At 42.7% G+C, this 17337-nt stretch overlaps 1 protein-coding gene across 2 annotated transcripts in view; it reads left to right on the plus strand.

Annotated features, from left to right (window-relative positions):
- The window catches only part of Ncapd3 (non-SMC condensin II complex subunit D3), a 78180-nt gene that overhangs the window by 27149 nt on the left and 33694 nt on the right, over nt 1-17337 (plus strand). For both annotated transcript variants that reach the window (XM_076575908.1, XM_076575907.1), the window contains exons 14-19: nt 4318-4391; nt 5175-5309; nt 7597-7817; nt 15667-15858; nt 16202-16299; nt 16413-16528. In XM_076575908.1, the coding sequence (XP_076432023.1) occupies nt 4318-4391; nt 5175-5309; nt 7597-7817; nt 15667-15858; nt 16202-16299; nt 16413-16528 (836 nt within the window). The remainder of the gene's footprint in view (nt 1-4317; nt 4392-5174; nt 5310-7596; nt 7818-15666; nt 15859-16201; nt 16300-16412; nt 16529-17337) is intronic.

Consider the following 17337-nt stretch of genomic DNA (forward strand, 5'->3'; position numbering starts at 1 on the left):
TATATATTGTTGCATGAATCATAAATGGTCTTATAATAAAAACCTGGAGCCAGATAGTGGGGTAAATGCTGAAAGATCAGAGGAAACAAGCCACAGCCACTTCTCACCTCTCCAACTCCTATCTCCACCAATCCTTATACTGAATGTCTCTGAGTCCTCAGCCCAAAGGGGCCTGAGTTCCTGTCTCCTCACACCTGATATGCCTTTCTCTGCTCAGGCATTTCACTTCCTATCTCAACCTTCCTAGTGCTGGGATTAATGGAGTGTGCCACCACTGCCTGGCTCTGTTTCACTCTTAGACTGGATTGATTAATCTTGGGTAGCCTAGGATGGCCTTGAACTCACAGAGATCCAGACCAGTCTCTGCCTCTCGAGTGCTAGGATTAAAGGTGTGTGCCACCACTACCTGACCTCTGTGGCTGGCTCTGTCCTCTGATCTTCAGGCAAGCTTTATTTCTTAGATTGCAAATTGTCAGAGACAAGGACAGAATCTCTAATTAGTGGAAAAATACAGGCCCCCCCCCCATAAGACAGGGAACTAGATCATCTTACAGTCAGGTTGCCTAGCAACAGGACATTGAGTCAGAGCCCTTGACCCTTTCACCCTGTAAACATCCTATACAAACATCCTGTTAGCTTGCCCCACCCTATGCAGATAACAGCTTCCTGCTTCCCCCTACGCTGCAGGAACTATATAAACCCTCCTGGAGAAAAATAAAGTTGCACCTTGATCAGAATCTTGACTTGGTGTATTTCCTTTGTGTCTCCTGTCCCTATCATTCCGTCCTTAGGGTGGTTGAGAACCTGTAGAAGTCCTGCTGGCCGGGGCAACAAATATATCACCACAGTATATTACTGTGTCTGACTTGTCTTATTTTTTGTGTAGACAAAAATATTCTTTAGAGTTTCACCATGCAACCCAGGTTTGCCTGTAATTCATGAAATAGCTCACACTGGCCTGAAACAATTGATCTTCCTGTCTTAGCTTCTTGAAGTGCTGGAATTTCGGGCATGTACCACCATGGCTAATCTTCATATAAGTATAAACATATGGTCAACCATATAAACAACTCTAGCTCTTTGAATTTAGTCCTGAGTATTGTATTCTTTTTGGTGCTATCATAAATTGAAATATTCTCTTTATTTGATTTTTAAATTTCCACTAATAGTTTTTACAAAAGGTTTTGGTTATTGATCTTTTTATCCTATAACTTGGCTGTGGTGGTTTGAATAAGAATGGCCCCCGTAGGCTCAAATATTTGAATGCTTAGTCATCAGGGAGAGGCACTATTTGAGAAGGATTAGGAGGTGTGGCCTTGTTAGAGGAAGTGTGTCACAAGGGGTGGGCTTTGAGGTTTTAAAAACCCATGCCAGGCCCCATGTCTCTTTGCTTAAGGATCAGGCTTTAGCCCTCAGTTACCGCTCTAGTGCCTGCCAGAATGCTATCATGTTTCCCACCATGATGATAATAGACTAACCTCTGAAACTGAGCAAGCCCCCAATTAAATGCTTTCTTTTATAAGAGTCACTTTGGGGGCCTGGAGAGATGGCTCAGAGGTTAAGAACACTGCTTGCTCTTCCAAACGTCCTGAGTTCAATTCCCAGCAACCACATGGTGGCTCACAACCATCTGTAATGAGATCTGGCACCCTCTTCTGGCCTGCGGGGATACGTGCTGACAGAACACTGTATATGTAATAAATAAATCTTTTAAAAAAAAAAAGTCACTTTGGTCATGGTCTCTCTTAACAGCAATAGGACAGTGACGGTGGTAGTTTGAATGTAATTGCACCCATAAGCTCCTAGAGAGTGTCACTATTAGGAGGTGTAGCCTTGTTGGAGGAAGTGTGTCACTGTGGGATGGGCTTTGAGGTCTCAGATATGCTCAAGCCACACTCATTGTTTTAGACCACTCACTGCCTATTACCTATGGGATCAAGATGTAGCTCCTTCTCCAGCACCATGTCTGCCTGCATGCCACCATGTCCCACCATGAGGATAATGGACTAAACCCCTGAACTGTAAGCCAGCCCCAAGTAAATGTTTTCCTTTTAAGAGTTGCTGTGGTCATGGTGTCTCTTATAGCAATAGAAACCCTAACTAAGACAGTGACTAAATTCATTCCAATAGTTTTTGTTTTGTTTTATTTTATGGAATTCTTGGATTTTCTGTATAGAAGATTAAGTCTCCTACAAATAGAGATAATGTACTTGTTTCTTTGCACCCAGATTCTTTTTATTTACTTCTCTTACCTAGTTGCTCTAGCCTAGACTCTCAAGCACAATGTTGAATTGTTTGTTTGTCTTTAATTGGGCAGAGCTTTTGGTATCCACTGTTGAGTATGAGATCAGCTGTGAGCTTTTTCAGGCTAGCCCATGTCTTTGGGAGGAAGTTTCCCTCCGTTCCAAATTTGCTGCGGCATTTCCAGTTGTTGGTATTGGAATCAACATGGAATCCCTGAGATAAATAGCAGACACAGTGCAATCCTTTTTTAATCTTGCTTAGTTCAACTTCCTAGTGTTTTGCTGAGAATGCTGGTGTCTGTAGTCACAAGGGTTCAGTTTTGTTGAGGTGTCTGGTTTTGCTGTCAGTAATAGTAGTGCGGTATTATTATGAGGGGGAAGTATCTTCTTCTCTTGTGCCTTTTGATCAAGTTGGTGAAGGGTTCTCACTCATTTGTGTGTCATCATTTGGTAGAATTCCTAGGAAAACCATCTTTGGCTTTGGTGTATATGGTGCAGGATCCTTTTATGACCAATGGAGTTTGTGTACAGATGCAGCAGTTTTCTTTCCTTAACTCATTTTTGAATGTTGGTCTTCTGAACGCTTGTTGGTGTCATCAATTCGTTAGCAGTCACTCCTATATCCTTTTGTGCTCCTTTTTCTTCTGTAAAACTGCTGGTAATGTCATAATGTTGCATGTCTGGTTTTAACAATTTGGATACGATTTTCTTGGTCAGTCTAGCTAAAGCTTACTATAAGCTTTGTTAATTTTGTGGATGTTTTCAAAATATTACTTGGGCTTCACTGAGTTTTCTCCATTTTCTGTTCTGTTTTTGAGGTGCCTTCTTATATATCTAAGCACTTTCCATCTTTTGCTTGGGAACCTCTCAGGGGTTGCTAAGCCTCCTTTGTAGGTATTTGATATGAAAACCATGTTCATATTTTTATTAAGGTCTCATTTACTCCCCACACCTTGATCTTCTCACAAGAGTAAATTGATATTTCCCTGAGATCACATAATGTGTGGTTATAACTGGTGACAGCCAAATATTAGAGTGTACAAAAAGATAAAACAGTGCCTGTCCTTTGTTATATTTTAGAAAGTATAGCTGTTTTTTTAAATGTGTTTTATATAGTACATGTCTTACTTGTGTTTATTTAAAAAACTATTGTTGTTGTTGTGTGTCTGTGTGTAATGGAGTAGATAGGCCATGGTGCACATGTGGAGGTCAGAGGTCAGCTTGGAAGAATTACTTTTCTCCTTTCTTTACGTGGGTTTCAGGGACTCAAACTAAGGGTGTTGGGCTTGCATGGCAAGCCCCTGGGCCCATAGAGCCACAGCTCCTCTTATTTTTTTTTAATGAATTATTAAATGTTATTACATTTTTCTGTTTAGGTTTCTAATTTATACCAAAGACATAATCTATAGGAACAACTCTCAGGTGCCTAGTAATTCCAGAGCCTTTCTAGTAGAAAATGGAAAGTTGTTACATATCACTTCATCAAATCCTTACAACATCTCTGGGTCTTAATAAGTCTTCTTTGCAGCCAAGCAAAATAGAAGTAGTAAATAATTCATTCCAAGTTGTAGAGGGCTGCTGGAGCCAGGACTTAGGAGTTCAGAGGTCGCTGCTCTTCGGGAAGTCATCCCAAGTTCAGATCCCAGCACCTTCAGACAGCCCACAACTGCTTTTGACTCTAGCTCCTGATGCCATCTTCTGACCTCCACAAGCACCCCTACACACACACACACACACACACACACACACACACACACACACCCATAAATATTTATGTATTATTACTTAATAAGAATAAAATAGTAAGAAAAAATAATAAGGATTAAAATGAATCTTTAAAAATTCATTTAGTGGTAGAAGCCAGAATTTAAAATCAAATTCCTAGATATTCTAAAGTTATTGCTTTTTTATAGTGAATGCCTGATAATTCAAACTTTCTTCTCTTTCAAGACTTTCTGATACTTTCTTTTCTTACTTATAGTGAGTCTCTAGCCAATCCTGTCTCTTCAGTGTTGTGACACCGTAGGTGTGTGTGGTCTTTCTCAAGACTGTGATTCTTTGGTATCGTCAACAGAGAGATGCTTCATGGCGATGCTGAGAAAAAGAACCAGGGATGAAAAGATCAACGTCAGGAAGTCTGCACTCCAGGTGGGTCCTTCCTCCTTACACACGCTTGCCACACGACAACTCAGCAATGTCGTACTCTTTGTTTATTGTTTAACTTGCCTTTGGTTCTGCCGTTTATAACTACAGAAGAACTAGAAGACTGCTGATTTTTAAACTTTCAAGTTTACTTGGTGCCTTTTGAAGACACAACTGTTGTGGAGTGTAGTGGTTTGTGCCTGTAATCCTTGCTTTCAGGAGGCAGAGGCAGAGGCAGAATGTAAGCGAGTTTGAGTTTGAGGCCAGCCAGATCTACATAGTGAGTTCCGACTCAGCCAGGGCTACACAACAGTATAAAAAACAACTTTTTATATGTATTTGTTGAACTAGGAGACCATAGATGAATTTCAGTAAATTTGTGAAATTGGTTGTAATGTTCAATTTTTTCTTGAGAGAATCCTTTCTTTCTTTCTTTGGTTTTGGTTTTTTGTTTGGTTGGTTTTGTTTTGTTGTTTTGTTGTTGTTTTGTTTTGTTGGTTTTTTTTCAGGACAGGGTTTCTCTGTGTAGCCCTGGCTGTCCTGGAACTGGCTCTGTAGAACAGGCTGGCCTCAAACTCAAAAATCCGCCTGCCTCTGCCTCCCAAGTGCTGGGATTAAAGGCGTGCAGCACCACTACCCAGGAGAGTCCTTTCAAAAGAGAATATCATAGGGAAATAAGGTTGATCTATGACCCCTAAAATGTTAAAAACAATGAGCTTGAAGTATTTCTTTGTCTGTGTTTACTCTGTGTTGGTGCCTTTAGTCACCACTTCCTGTTGTACCTTCCAGGTGTTAGTGAGTATTTTGAAACACTGTGACATCTTGGGCATGGAGGAGGACCTGTTGATCCTGCGGGACCATTGTCGAGACCCTGCCGTGTCTGTGCGGAAGCAGGCCTTACAGTCCCTCACAGAACTTGTCACGGTAAGGAGGAGCATGCTGTGTAGAGATGGCTTAGTGCTTTGTATCAAAAGCAGCTCTGAGCTGGCTCTGATGGTTCACACTTAAAATTAACATTCATAAAGCTGAGCATCACTGTGAGGCTGAGGCCCTTTGTCTACAGTATACCCTGCCTTAAAGATAGATAGATAGATAGATAGATAGATAGATAGATAGATAGATAGATAGATAGATAGATAGATAGATACATACATACATACATACATACATACATACATACATACATACATACAAACATACACACACACACACACACACACACTCTGGAGTTGGAGGATTAGGGATAGAGCATGTGCTTTATATGTACAAAGTGCTTGAGTTTAGTCCCCAACACCAAACAGGGGCAGGAGTAATGCTACATAATAATTACCTGTTGTGGGGCTGGAGAGATGGCTCAGAGGTTAAAAGCACTGGCTGTTCTTCCAGAGGACCCAGGTTCAATTCCCAGTATCCACATGGCAGCTCACAACTGTCTGTAACTCCAGTTTCAGATGATCTTACACCTTCACACAGATATACATGCAGGCACAACATGAGTTCACATGAAATTAAAAATAAATAATTTAAAAAAAATTAACTGTTGTTAAATGTTAAGTAAACCATTTAGAGGACTGAACACAAACCACGGGGAATAACAAGTATCTTTGGCAGATGACTTTTAATTTCAGCTAGGAACTAATGCGCGATGCTGTGTCACTTCTTAATCTTATCTTACATCTCAGCTAGAAAAAAGAAATAAGAAATTTAAAAATTGATTTTTATTTTTATTTATGTGAATGTGTTCTCATGTCTGTGTCTGAGTATATAAATGTGCGTTCACGTGCCCACAGTTGATTGTGAGCCACCAGATGTGGGTACTGGGAATTGAACACTGGACTTCAGGAAGAACAGCAAGGGCTCTAACCACAGAGCCACCTCTATTACCCTTTGCTGTTGTGACAAAACACCATAACCAAAAGCAACTTAAGGAAGAGAGAGTTTATTTTTGCTTATGGTCCCAGAGGGTAAGAGTCCACTGTGGCAGGGAGGCGTGGAAGCAAGGAGCAGGTATTGTGATGATCAGGAAGCTGCGAGATCACCTCTTAACAAAGCAAAGAGCAAACTGGAAGTGGGGCGAGACTTTAAACTCTGACAGCCCATCCTGCCCAGTGACATCATACTTTCTCCAGCAAGGCTGTACCCTCCCCAGCGGAACCTCTCCAGACAGCACCAGCAGCTGGAGACAGTGTTCAGATGCCTGAGCCTAAGGGACTTGCTCGTTCAAATCACCACACCATCTCTTAAGCCCCAGAAACAGGAACTTTAAAGTCAAATTCACTAAATTCAAGACCTAGATTAATGTTTCTCAATTAATATATGTAGCTATGTGGTGGTGGTAGTGCACGCCTTTAATCCCAACACTCTGGAGGCAGAGGCAGGCGGGCTAATCTGAGTTCCAGGACAGCCAGGGCTACACAGAGAAACCCTGTCTCAAAAAATTAAAAAAAAAAAAAAAATATGTAGGTATTACCAGAAGAGCATATTTATTAATATGATATATAATTTATTTCTCTCAACTAATTGACTATTGAAGAATTTTTAAAGGGTTATTATTTTTATCAGAGAAGACATTAAAGAATGCATACCTTTAAGATTTATTTTTATTAAGTGTGTGCGTGCCCATGGAGAACAGAGACATCAGAGCCTCTGGAGCTGGAGGAACGTAGAGTTGTGAGCTGCCTGACGTGGTGCTGGGAATTCAACTTGGCCCTCTAGAAGAGCAGTAAGTGCAGTTAACTGCTGAGCCATCTCCAGCCCCAGCAATGCATATTTTGGCTTTTTCTGTCAGTACAATTTTCCTTGGAGTAAATATCATTTGTTGTTGTTCTTGAATAACCAGAATAATACTAATAATAAAAAAATGGCTTTAATTTATAAGTTTAAATTTTAATATGAATTGATTCATCATAAGCTGGAGGTTATAGCTTTTCAGGATCTCTGAATATTGTTTTTTGGTTTTGGTTTTGGTTTTTTTTTGCTTTATGTTTTATTTGCAGTTAAGTGCAATTATTTGTTTGCTTGGGCATAGTGCCAAGTATTATACCCAGGGCTTTGAACATACAAAAAATACCTTCTAATATTAAACTGTAGTTACCCTCTTTGGATGTGATTATATTTAGCATATCTGTTGAAACGTTTATTCCACCTTTATTGGCTTCTCCCTAGACTTGTAATAGTGTTAGATCTTCTGCTATAATGTTTTCAACCTTAGGCCCAGCCTACATGTGTCCCAGTCCAGAAAGCCTGGTTGATGGGAGTCATCCCAGTGGTGATGGACTGTGAAAGCACAGTGCAAGAAAAGGCCCTGGAGTGCCTGGATCAGCTCTTGTTGCAGAACCTTAAGCATCACAGGAAGTTTCACAGTGAGGACAGAAGCCAGGTGCTTGCTTGGGCGCTACTTGCTCTCCTTACTACAGAAAGCCAGGATCTGAGGTACGTCAACTGTATCACTTCAATTTCTTACTGACGGCCATGTTCTGTTTTCGTTGGGTTGTGTTTTAAAGATTTATTTTTATTTTATGTGTATGGATGGTATGTGTGTGGGGGAGGGAGGACCTGAGGAGGCCAGAAGGTGGCACTAGATCCCCTGGAACCAGAAACTAGAGCTATGTATGCTTTTTGAGCCATCATGTGGGTACTGGGAACCAAATGTAGGTCCTCTGTGAGAGCAGCCAGTGCTGTTAACCACCTGAGCCATCTTCCTGGTCCTCATATGGTGTTTTAATAATAGTTTTCTATTGATAACTAAAGACCAGAAATCCAGATTCTTAGTATATGTGAAGACCCTTTTTCTTGACACTCTTCACATCTCTTAGCATGATTGTGGTGAGTGCTTTTGTGGTACCTTTAATCCCTTGGCTTCCTTCTGACTCCTTTCCAGTTTTAGACTGGCGCTGTGTTAGTACTGAACATAGTGTGGCACTGTAGCATCGACATTCCCCACAACTTGCTGTTAGGAGGACTGCATCTTGGTGTTTTGGTTTCTGGTTTTTCAAGACAAGCATGTCTCTGTGTAGCCCCAGGTGTTCTGGAACTCCCTCTATAGATCAGGCTATCCTCGGACTCAGAGGTCCACTTGCCTCCGCCTCTTAAGTACTGGGACTAACATGTGTGCCACCACACCCAGCCTACATTTTCATTCATAAAAACTAAACCTTTGTTGGGCGGTGGTGGCGCACCCCTTTAATCCCAGCACTCAGGAGGCAGAGCCAGGCAGATCTTTGTGAGTTCCAAGCCAGCCTGGTCTACAGAGCAAGATCCAAGAAAGGCGCAAAGCTACACAAAGAAACCCTGTCTCGAAAAAACCAAAAAAAGAAAAGCTAAACCTTATTCATTTTATTGAGCTGGGTGAAATAGCTCTGCACTTTTGTTTCTATTTAATAACATTGAGGGTGGTAGAGATGGAGGATGGTAGACATTGAAGATGGTGGAATTTGAGCATGGTGGACATTGAGGGCGGTGAACATTATGCTGAGGAGTTAGGATCTGTGATGGTACCTTGACTACAGTGATCTTATGATTAGTTTATATTTAAATTATAGTGGCTGCTTTTTTCTTTTCCTTACATCTCCTTGTCATACAAGAAACACAGACTTTTCCATGTAATTATGGAGGGATTATACAATAGAAAGTGATCGATTGCTATAAACTTATGCCCTGTGGTCTTTGCAGAGAACTTCTTCCTGGGCCTGAGTTTCCTCATTTTTGAGCGCAGGTAATGGGTTGCTTGGAGTTTTCATCTCTTTTGGTGTTAGAACTTTACCACTAAAAATCCATTTATCTAGTCATTGTTTTCTCGGTATTACAGAGGATGCAGCGTGCAAGGTACTACCTTGAAGCAGAGAATGAGCTCAGCAGATACTAAGCCTGGAGCCTTAACCTCAGACTTCTGAGCTTTCAGGATTGTGAAAGTAGATTCTGTTCTTCATCAATTACACATACCCGGGTGTTGCTATAGCAACTCAGAGGCCAGACTAAGATGACACCATAAAAAACATTCGAAGGACAGATTGAAAACTGTAACCCGGGCTGGAGAGATGGCTCAGAGGTTAAGAGCACTGGCTGTTCTTCCAGAGGTCCTGAGTTCAATTCCCAGCAACCACATGGTGGCTCACAACCATCTATAATGAGATCTGGTGCCCTCTTCTGGCCTATAGGCATATGTGCAGACAGAACACTGTATACATAATAAATAAATAAATCTTAAAAAAAAAAAAAAAAGACAGATAAAAAAGAAAACTGTAACCCACATGAGGGATGGTCACTTGTATTTACTAATGACTCTTACCCAGGAGAGGATTCCTAACAGAAAACAGATGAGGTGAAAAGCAGTTCACAAAAGTTGAAGTAGAGATGAGCAATAGACAGAAATATTGAATCTGATATTAAACTTCTCTAACAGTCAACAGAGTTAAAAATAACACAAGTTTCAGTTTGTTAAAATGTGAGACTTGACAGTCTATACTGTAAGTGTTGCTGAGAATTTGAGAAAATGATAATTTTGCATGCTTGAGGAGTGCACAAATTGTCAAAACCTGCTTAGAAGACAGCCCAGCAAAACCTGCTTAGAAGACAACCCAGCAATGTATATTTCAAGCATAAGGAACGCTTGTTGTTTTTTTATCTCAAGGCTGTGCCCTCCCTTCCTCTCTGGCATCCCAGCCCACCCAGGCCGGGTCTCTTCTGTCTGGTCTGCTTGCAGTCCACCCGTTGACCTTTCTTCATGCATGACCTTCAGGAAGCATCAGAAAGTGTCCTCTTACTGGGCCACTTGACCAGTGCTTCCTCTTTGTCTCTTAGGTGTTCCACCAGGTGCATTCTGGGTCTTGACAGCCCCTCTCTGCTCCCCACACAATCTGCCCTGCATACAGGTACCTCTGAGGACAGCAGGTTCTCTCTGTGACATGCTCTTTTAGCCCACTCTGCTTTGCTTGATCTTACTTGTCCTTAGATTTTCCTTTACTTATCTCTGGCAATCTTCCTTGGCTCCCCCAGTGTATTAGGGTTCCCTAGAGTAAATGAACTTACAGAATACAGATATTTATTATATATGTAGGTACACACACACACACACACACACACACACACACACACACACGGGATTTATTAAAATAACTTACAGGCTGTGTGGTCCAGGTGGTCCAACAGGGCTGTCTACCAACGGAAGGTCTAAGAATCCAGTAGTTTTCCCATCCACAAGGCTGGATTGTCTTAGTTAGGGTGACTGTTGATGTGATAAAACACCATGACCAAAATAGTAACTTGGGGAGGATAGGGTTTATTTCACTCACAGTTCCATATAACAGTTCATCATTAAAAGCAGTGAGGGCAGGAACTCAAGCAGGGCAGGATCCTGGAGGCAGGAGCTGATGCAGAAGCCATGGAAGGGTGCTCTGCTTACTCAGCCTGCGTGCCCTCGCTCTCGCTCTCTCGCTCTTGCTCTCTCTCGGTTTTTTTTTGTTTGTTTGTTGTTTTTTTTGGTTTTTTTGGGGGGGGGGTTTCAAGACAGGGTTTCTCTGTGTTGTTTTGGTGCCTGTTCTGGATCTCACTCTGTAGACCAGGCTGGCCTCGAACTCTCAGAGATCTGCCTGGCTCTGCCTCCCAAGTGCTGGGATTAAAGGCATTCGCCACCACCCAGCTCAGCCTGCTTTCTTATAAACCCCAGGACCACCAGCCCAAGGATGGCACCACCCACCATGGGCTGGGCCCTCCCCCCTCAATCACTAATTAAGAAAATGCCTTTCAGTTGGATCTTATCGAGGCATTTTTTTCTATTGAGGTTCCCTCTTTCAGATAACTGTAGTTTGTGTCAAGTTGACATAATACTAGCCAGCACACTGGATGTCTCAGCTGGTCCTCAGTATATGCCAGGATCCTGAAAAAGGAGGCTCTAATTCCAGTGAATGAAATGGACTTGCTAGTGAAAGCTAGAGCAAAGGTCTTCCATGACCTTGTTATGGGCTGCCAGCAGAAGGTGTGGTCCAGATTAAAGGTGGGTCTTCCCAGTTTAAAAGGTCTCGATTAAAGGTGGATCTTCCCACCTCAAAGATCTGGGTTAGAAGTGGGTCTTCCCACTTCAAATGATTCAGTTAAGAACAGTCCATTACCTGGGTGGTGGTGGTGGTGGTGGTGCACGCCTTTAGTCTCAGCACTTGGGAGGCAGAGCCAGGCGGATCTTTGTGAGTTCAAGGCCAACCTGAACTTCAGAGTAAGATCCAGAACAGACACCAAAACAACACAGAGAAACCTTGTCTCAAAAAAACCAAAACTAAAACAAAACAAAACAGTCCCTCACAGGTGTGCCCGACCGTTCGGGTTTAGTTAACTCCAGATGCAGTCAAATCGATAATCAAACCTATCCATCACACTAGCCTGGGTTCCTGCATTCCTAGGTCTAGGAGGCATGTTTATATCAGAAATTGAGGCTTACCTTAGGCTTCTTCAGCATCACAGCATCCTCTGTCAGGAATGTTCTCATTTTCAGGTAGAGGAAACCTATCTGAATATAGGTTTATATAGAGGTCAGAGGTAAAGGCAGGTGACTACCGAGGGTGAATGACAGATGAGTGATATTTAATGAAGAAACCTGGGGAAAGGTACTTGAAGAGCTGTACTTTATAAAGGTGGTGGGGCGGGGGGGGGGGGGGGGGGGGGCGTGATAATGATTGCTGGAGCTTGCTGTTCTTTCTTTCCCTAATAAATTAGCCATCAGAATTATCCCAAAGTGAGGAGGAATGTACAAAGGAGGCCTTAAGTGTGACAATCATGTGGACCTGGGCTAGGGAGTAGTAGAGCTTTTAATTATAACAGTAGGAGGTTTCTTGGCATTTTTACTCTTATTTCATGATTATAGAGTGGAAGTTCCAGAAGCAATATGATGATACTGAAACAGATTGCACACAAAAGCAGATACAAGAAATCCTATTTTTGATTGAGCCAGGGTTAATAGGGTTACAAAAGGATACAGCAGTGACCCACCCTGATTATTTTGTTTGGGAAGAGTTGTTTTGTAAAGAGTACTGTTACTTACACTGATGTAAATGGGTTTGTTGGTTCTAGGTTTTTGTTGCTTTTGGTTTTTGTTTTCAGCACTAGGGTTTGAGGTATACTAGATGGCATTGTGTCTTCAGCTTCCTCTTTGCATCTTATTTTGAGATAGGATCTTGCTAAATTGCCCAAGCTGACCTTCAACTCAGTCTGTAGCCCAGGTTGTCTTTGAATGTGCAATCCTCCTGTCTCAGCCTTCTAAGTAACTAGGATTACAAGCTTGTACTACCAGGTCCAGTTTATTGTTAAATTTTAACTGGCAAACATTTAAATTCCTAACATAGTACGAGTCTCAGTCTCTCTCTCTCTCTCTCTCTCTCTCTCTCTCTCTCTCTCTCTCTCTCTCTCTCTCTCTCTCTGTGTGTGTGTGTGTGTGTGTGTGTGTGTGTGTGTGTGTGTGTCCGTGTCCTTCCATCCTACATATGCAAAAGTTTTTTTTAGAGGTGATCACGAATTTTAAAGAATTTAAAGGGATCTCTACATAGGGTGTAGCTCAGTGGCAGGAGTACTTCCCTGGTATGTACAAGGCCCAGCGCCCTTAAAATACATAGACATGAATAAGCGAGTGAGTCAATTTAAAGAAGTCTCACACTGAAAAAGATATGAGAGCCACTGATCTGGAAATCAGTTTGAAAAGTAAAAAGTACTAATAGAGGGCCTGGGGAGATGGCTTGCTGAGTGGTGTCCCTGGTCCACAAGTATGAATCCCCAGCACCCACAGCAGCAGACAGCTGTTAATGTGGTGCTGGGGATGGAGAGGGGAATATGGATGGAGCTCGTTGGCTGGTAAGCCTGGCTGCTCAGTGAACTCCAGATTCAGTTCAGGAAAGGTGGATGGAGCCGGGAGATGGCTCAGCGGTAAAGTGCTTGCTAGGTGAGCGTGAGGACCAGAGTCATTCTGGCCTTGAATTTAGATCCACAGCACACACATGAAAGGCCAGGCATGGTAATCCTAACCTAAGGAAGGCAGAGACAGGAGAATTCCAGCTTGCTGGCCACATAGTGTAGCCAAACTGGTGAACTTCAGCTTTAGTAAGTGACCCTGTTTTAAATAAATGAAATGGAAGAAGTCTCCTGGCATAGACCTGTGGCCTGCACATACACACACCCACGGGTACACACACAGACATGCATTCTCAACATGTGAATAAAAACAGAACAAATCAGATGGGGGGTGTTGGAGGAAGTCACCTCTGACATCCACACGCATGTGTGTGTGCTTGCATGTGCTCTGTGCACACCCACCCACAGACATGCACACCGATGCTGATACATACATAATACGCACCCCCAAAAAGCACTATTAAGAACAGTAGGGCTGATAAAATAAAGAGCTCTTTAAACAGTAATATACAAGATTTACGTTAAGATCTTTAATCAACAGAGAGCAGGTACTTTATAGGATAGCACTGACCTTTGAATTGACTTTTTATTTAAGATTTGTTTTATTTTTTAAATTGTTTGTGTGTCTGTATATCTTTCTGGGGTATGTGCACTTGAGTGTGGGTGCCTACAGAAGCCAGAAGGCCTCAGATCCCCCAAGCTGGAGTTACAGTTGGTGGCAGCCCAGCCTGGCTGCTGGGAACCAAACTCTGAGCCTCTGCAAGAGCCATGTGGCTTTTTCACCATTGGGTCGTTTCTCCAGCTCCCTGAACTGATTCTGGAAAGCTAGTAAGAAGCAAAAGGACAACCAGGAGAGGAAACAGCCCCAAATGCATGAGGGTGTGTGTATTGCACTAGCACCTCAGTGCATTGATGTCTGCTGTGACTGTGGGGACCTGGGACCCAAATTAAACAGGAGCATTGCAATACAACATGCCAAGAAGCTTGACGGTATGTTGAAAGCAGAATAGCAAGGAGGAAGTTGCTGGTGAGCTTATATGGAGGGAGAAGACAGAAGTTGACACGTTAGGACCTACAGAGAATGAATTTGTGTTTGGAGACCAAGGGGACTAAACTGGAGATTGAGAACACAGGCCTGTGTAACAAGGACAGAATAAGGGGGGGCCAGTGAACTGGAGGAAGGAGGTGTCTCAGAGCTGCTTAGCAAGTGTTGGAGGTGGAGAGTAGAAGGACCCGGAAGAGGAAGTCGAGTGTGTTCAGTTAGCAAACGTCTTAAGTACTTCATTTTCAATGCCCGGCTCTCAGTGCTCAAAAGTTGCAGGACTTGACACCTCACTCTATTTAGGTTGCTCTTAATCTGGTGGGAATTTCACAAAGCAAAGTCAGTTTTGGTAGGAAGTGTGTTACAAGCGCACAAAAGAAGGATAAAAATTACAGTTTGTTATTTCTTCTCTTCCTGCTTCCCTCCCTCCATCCTTTCTCTTGGCAGGAGATTGAATCTAGTGTGTTGCACATGCCATCCCTAGCCCTGAGAGCTGTGTTTTTATCTTCTTTCAAATACACAATGTGGCATTGTCTCATGAATCATCTCATCTCATTCCATACTATGGAAAGAAAATAAAAGTGATTTAAAAACAACAGTGAAGGGCACTGGGTAGGGAGTGCACCAGTTGGAAATGTGCTTGCCCCACAAGATTGGAGACCTGCATTTTGGATCCCCATTCCCCATTTAAAAAAAAAAAAAAAAAAAAAGAGGAGCATGGTGGCACGTGACCACAATGCCAGCACTGGGAAGGCAGTTGGGAGGATCCTTGAGGTTTGCTGGCCAGCTTGTGTAGTTGAACAGTGAGTTCCAGAAGGCAGTCAGCCAACCTCCAGAACATGGACCTGCCACGTGACACACAAAAACAGTGACATGGATACTTTGGAAGCACTTTCGATTTTGTTTGCATATTACTAAGGTATAGCAAGTTTCAGCTCATCTGCTATGCCATGTTTAAATGCTAGGGTGTCCTTTCTCTCCAGTATCTCATTAAATGAAGGACACCGTATCTATTCTTCTGTTACTTTGTTCCTAGCAACATGGGCGAGCTGTTATAGTAAGCTATATGTGTGAAAATTTTGGAGGGGCGATTTTGCAGTTTTCTTCTTTATTGTAAATAGTATTTTGTGAGGGCGCATAATAAGGACAACTTATTCTGAAGGGAAAATTAAGAAGACACCTTGTTTGGTATCAGATATGCAAAGAGCTGGACTCACTGAGTGGATGTTTTATGTGCCAGAGAAATCCTGCATCTGCAGAAGTTGATACCCTCTCAATGAGAGGTTGGTCTGAATACTTTGGTATTTTGATGGTTACATTTCTCCTTTTCCTTCTCTTTTTTTCTCCCAGCCGCTATTTAAATAAGGCTTTTCGTATCTGGTCCAAGAAAGATAAATTCTCATCCGCCTTTATAAACAGTGTGATATCCCACACTGACACAGAACACTCTGCACCAGCGTGGATGCTGCTCTCCAAGATCACTTGCTCATCACCCAAGCTGGACTACACCAAAATAATGGAGTCCTGGGAGAAGCTCAGCAGGTTTGCATGCTTGTAAAGTAGCCACCAGCAGACACCAGTTGGCTGGAAGCAAAGCTCATGTCTTCAGGAAATGGCCTGCTCCAAAGCTGTTGCTTTAAACCTTTAAGCTATTGCTTAAAACCAAGCTTGAAAAATAAGAATCACATCTGAGCAGTTTACCTTTGTCCAAGCTCATTAAGACCTTCCTGTGTCCAGACCTCAGTTAAACCGTGTTAACTACTCCACCTTTAATATTAACAATCCAGAAGCAATGGGTGGTGGTTGTGGTGGTTGTGGTGGTTGTGGTTGTGGTTGTCCTCTTGGCAGCATGCTGTCTCATTTGGCCCTTTCTCCTTTTCCCTAGTGAACAGTCTCCCAATTCAAACACCTTAGGCTATATGCTGTGTGTCATTGGGCATATTGCAAAGCACCTTCCCAGGAGCACCCGGGACAAAATAACCGGTGAGTCTAATGGAGACTGTCTTGAGGCCTTGCCATTTACGGCAGCCTTTTCCCCCCTCCATGGTTCTGTGTAATTTTAAGCGGTTAAATTTCAGGTTTTTCATTTTCCTTAGGTGTTGTCAAAGGCAAGCTGAATGGATTTCGGTGGTCTCTAGAGTTGATCAGTTCGTCTGTTGACACTTTGCAGGGGCTTTGCAGAGCGTCTGCAAAGACACTGCAGGAAGAGCAGGTATGGCCGCACACCCTTCCTGCGTTTCCAACGTCTGCTTGAACATGCTGCTCCGTAGAAGTCTGAGGAGTGTGGTCTGTGACTAGAGAGCCTGGGAGGAGAGCGGTCCCCATTAGCTTTGCAGTACGTCAGCACCCGTGTGTCCAGCGGCCATGTGTCCAGCGGCCGACTTTCCTTAAGAGCTGGCTGCTGAAGACACGGCTCCCTTAGATCCATCCCTGCTTTGACTCCACATACTAATGTAATGGGTGCCTCTTGATTGATATTTATCTTTCTGGGGACAGTTCTGCAAAATTATCGTTGAGTGAGTGATGATAGCCTGAACATTCCAAGGGTGTTTAAGACATTCATTGTCTTTTACCTAATTGTAGAGTTCCAGGCACAGCAGATGGTGTTTGATCTTTTGCTCTATCATATTCCTGGGAATGCCTGTGCCGTTAGTTAGTCACGCAAGTGTTTCCTGCTGGTATTGTGTCTCCAAAGTTGTCTTGCCAACTTGTAACTTCTTACAAATATGTTATCAATTCTAGTAATTTTTATATGAATAAATAGTCACAAATCCAAATGAATACTTTATGTAAGACGGTTACTTTGCCCACTACTGGAAAATTCTCCTATCAGTATTTTTTTTTAAGTTTTATGTATTTAATGTGACTCTGGCGGCAATTGTGTGAGGATCAGAAGACAACATGTAGGAGTCAGTTCTGTCTTCCACCAGGTGGGCCCAGGGCTAGAACTCGGATAGTCAGGCTTGGCAGGAAGCAGGGCGCTTTGCCCGCTGAGCTTCCTCACCACTGAGTAACCTCACC

The sequence above is a fragment of the Peromyscus maniculatus genome, chromosome 7 (assembly GCF_049852395.1).
Source record: "Peromyscus maniculatus bairdii isolate BWxNUB_F1_BW_parent chromosome 7, HU_Pman_BW_mat_3.1, whole genome shotgun sequence".
Lineage (NCBI taxonomy): Eukaryota > Metazoa > Chordata > Mammalia > Rodentia > Cricetidae > Peromyscus > Peromyscus maniculatus.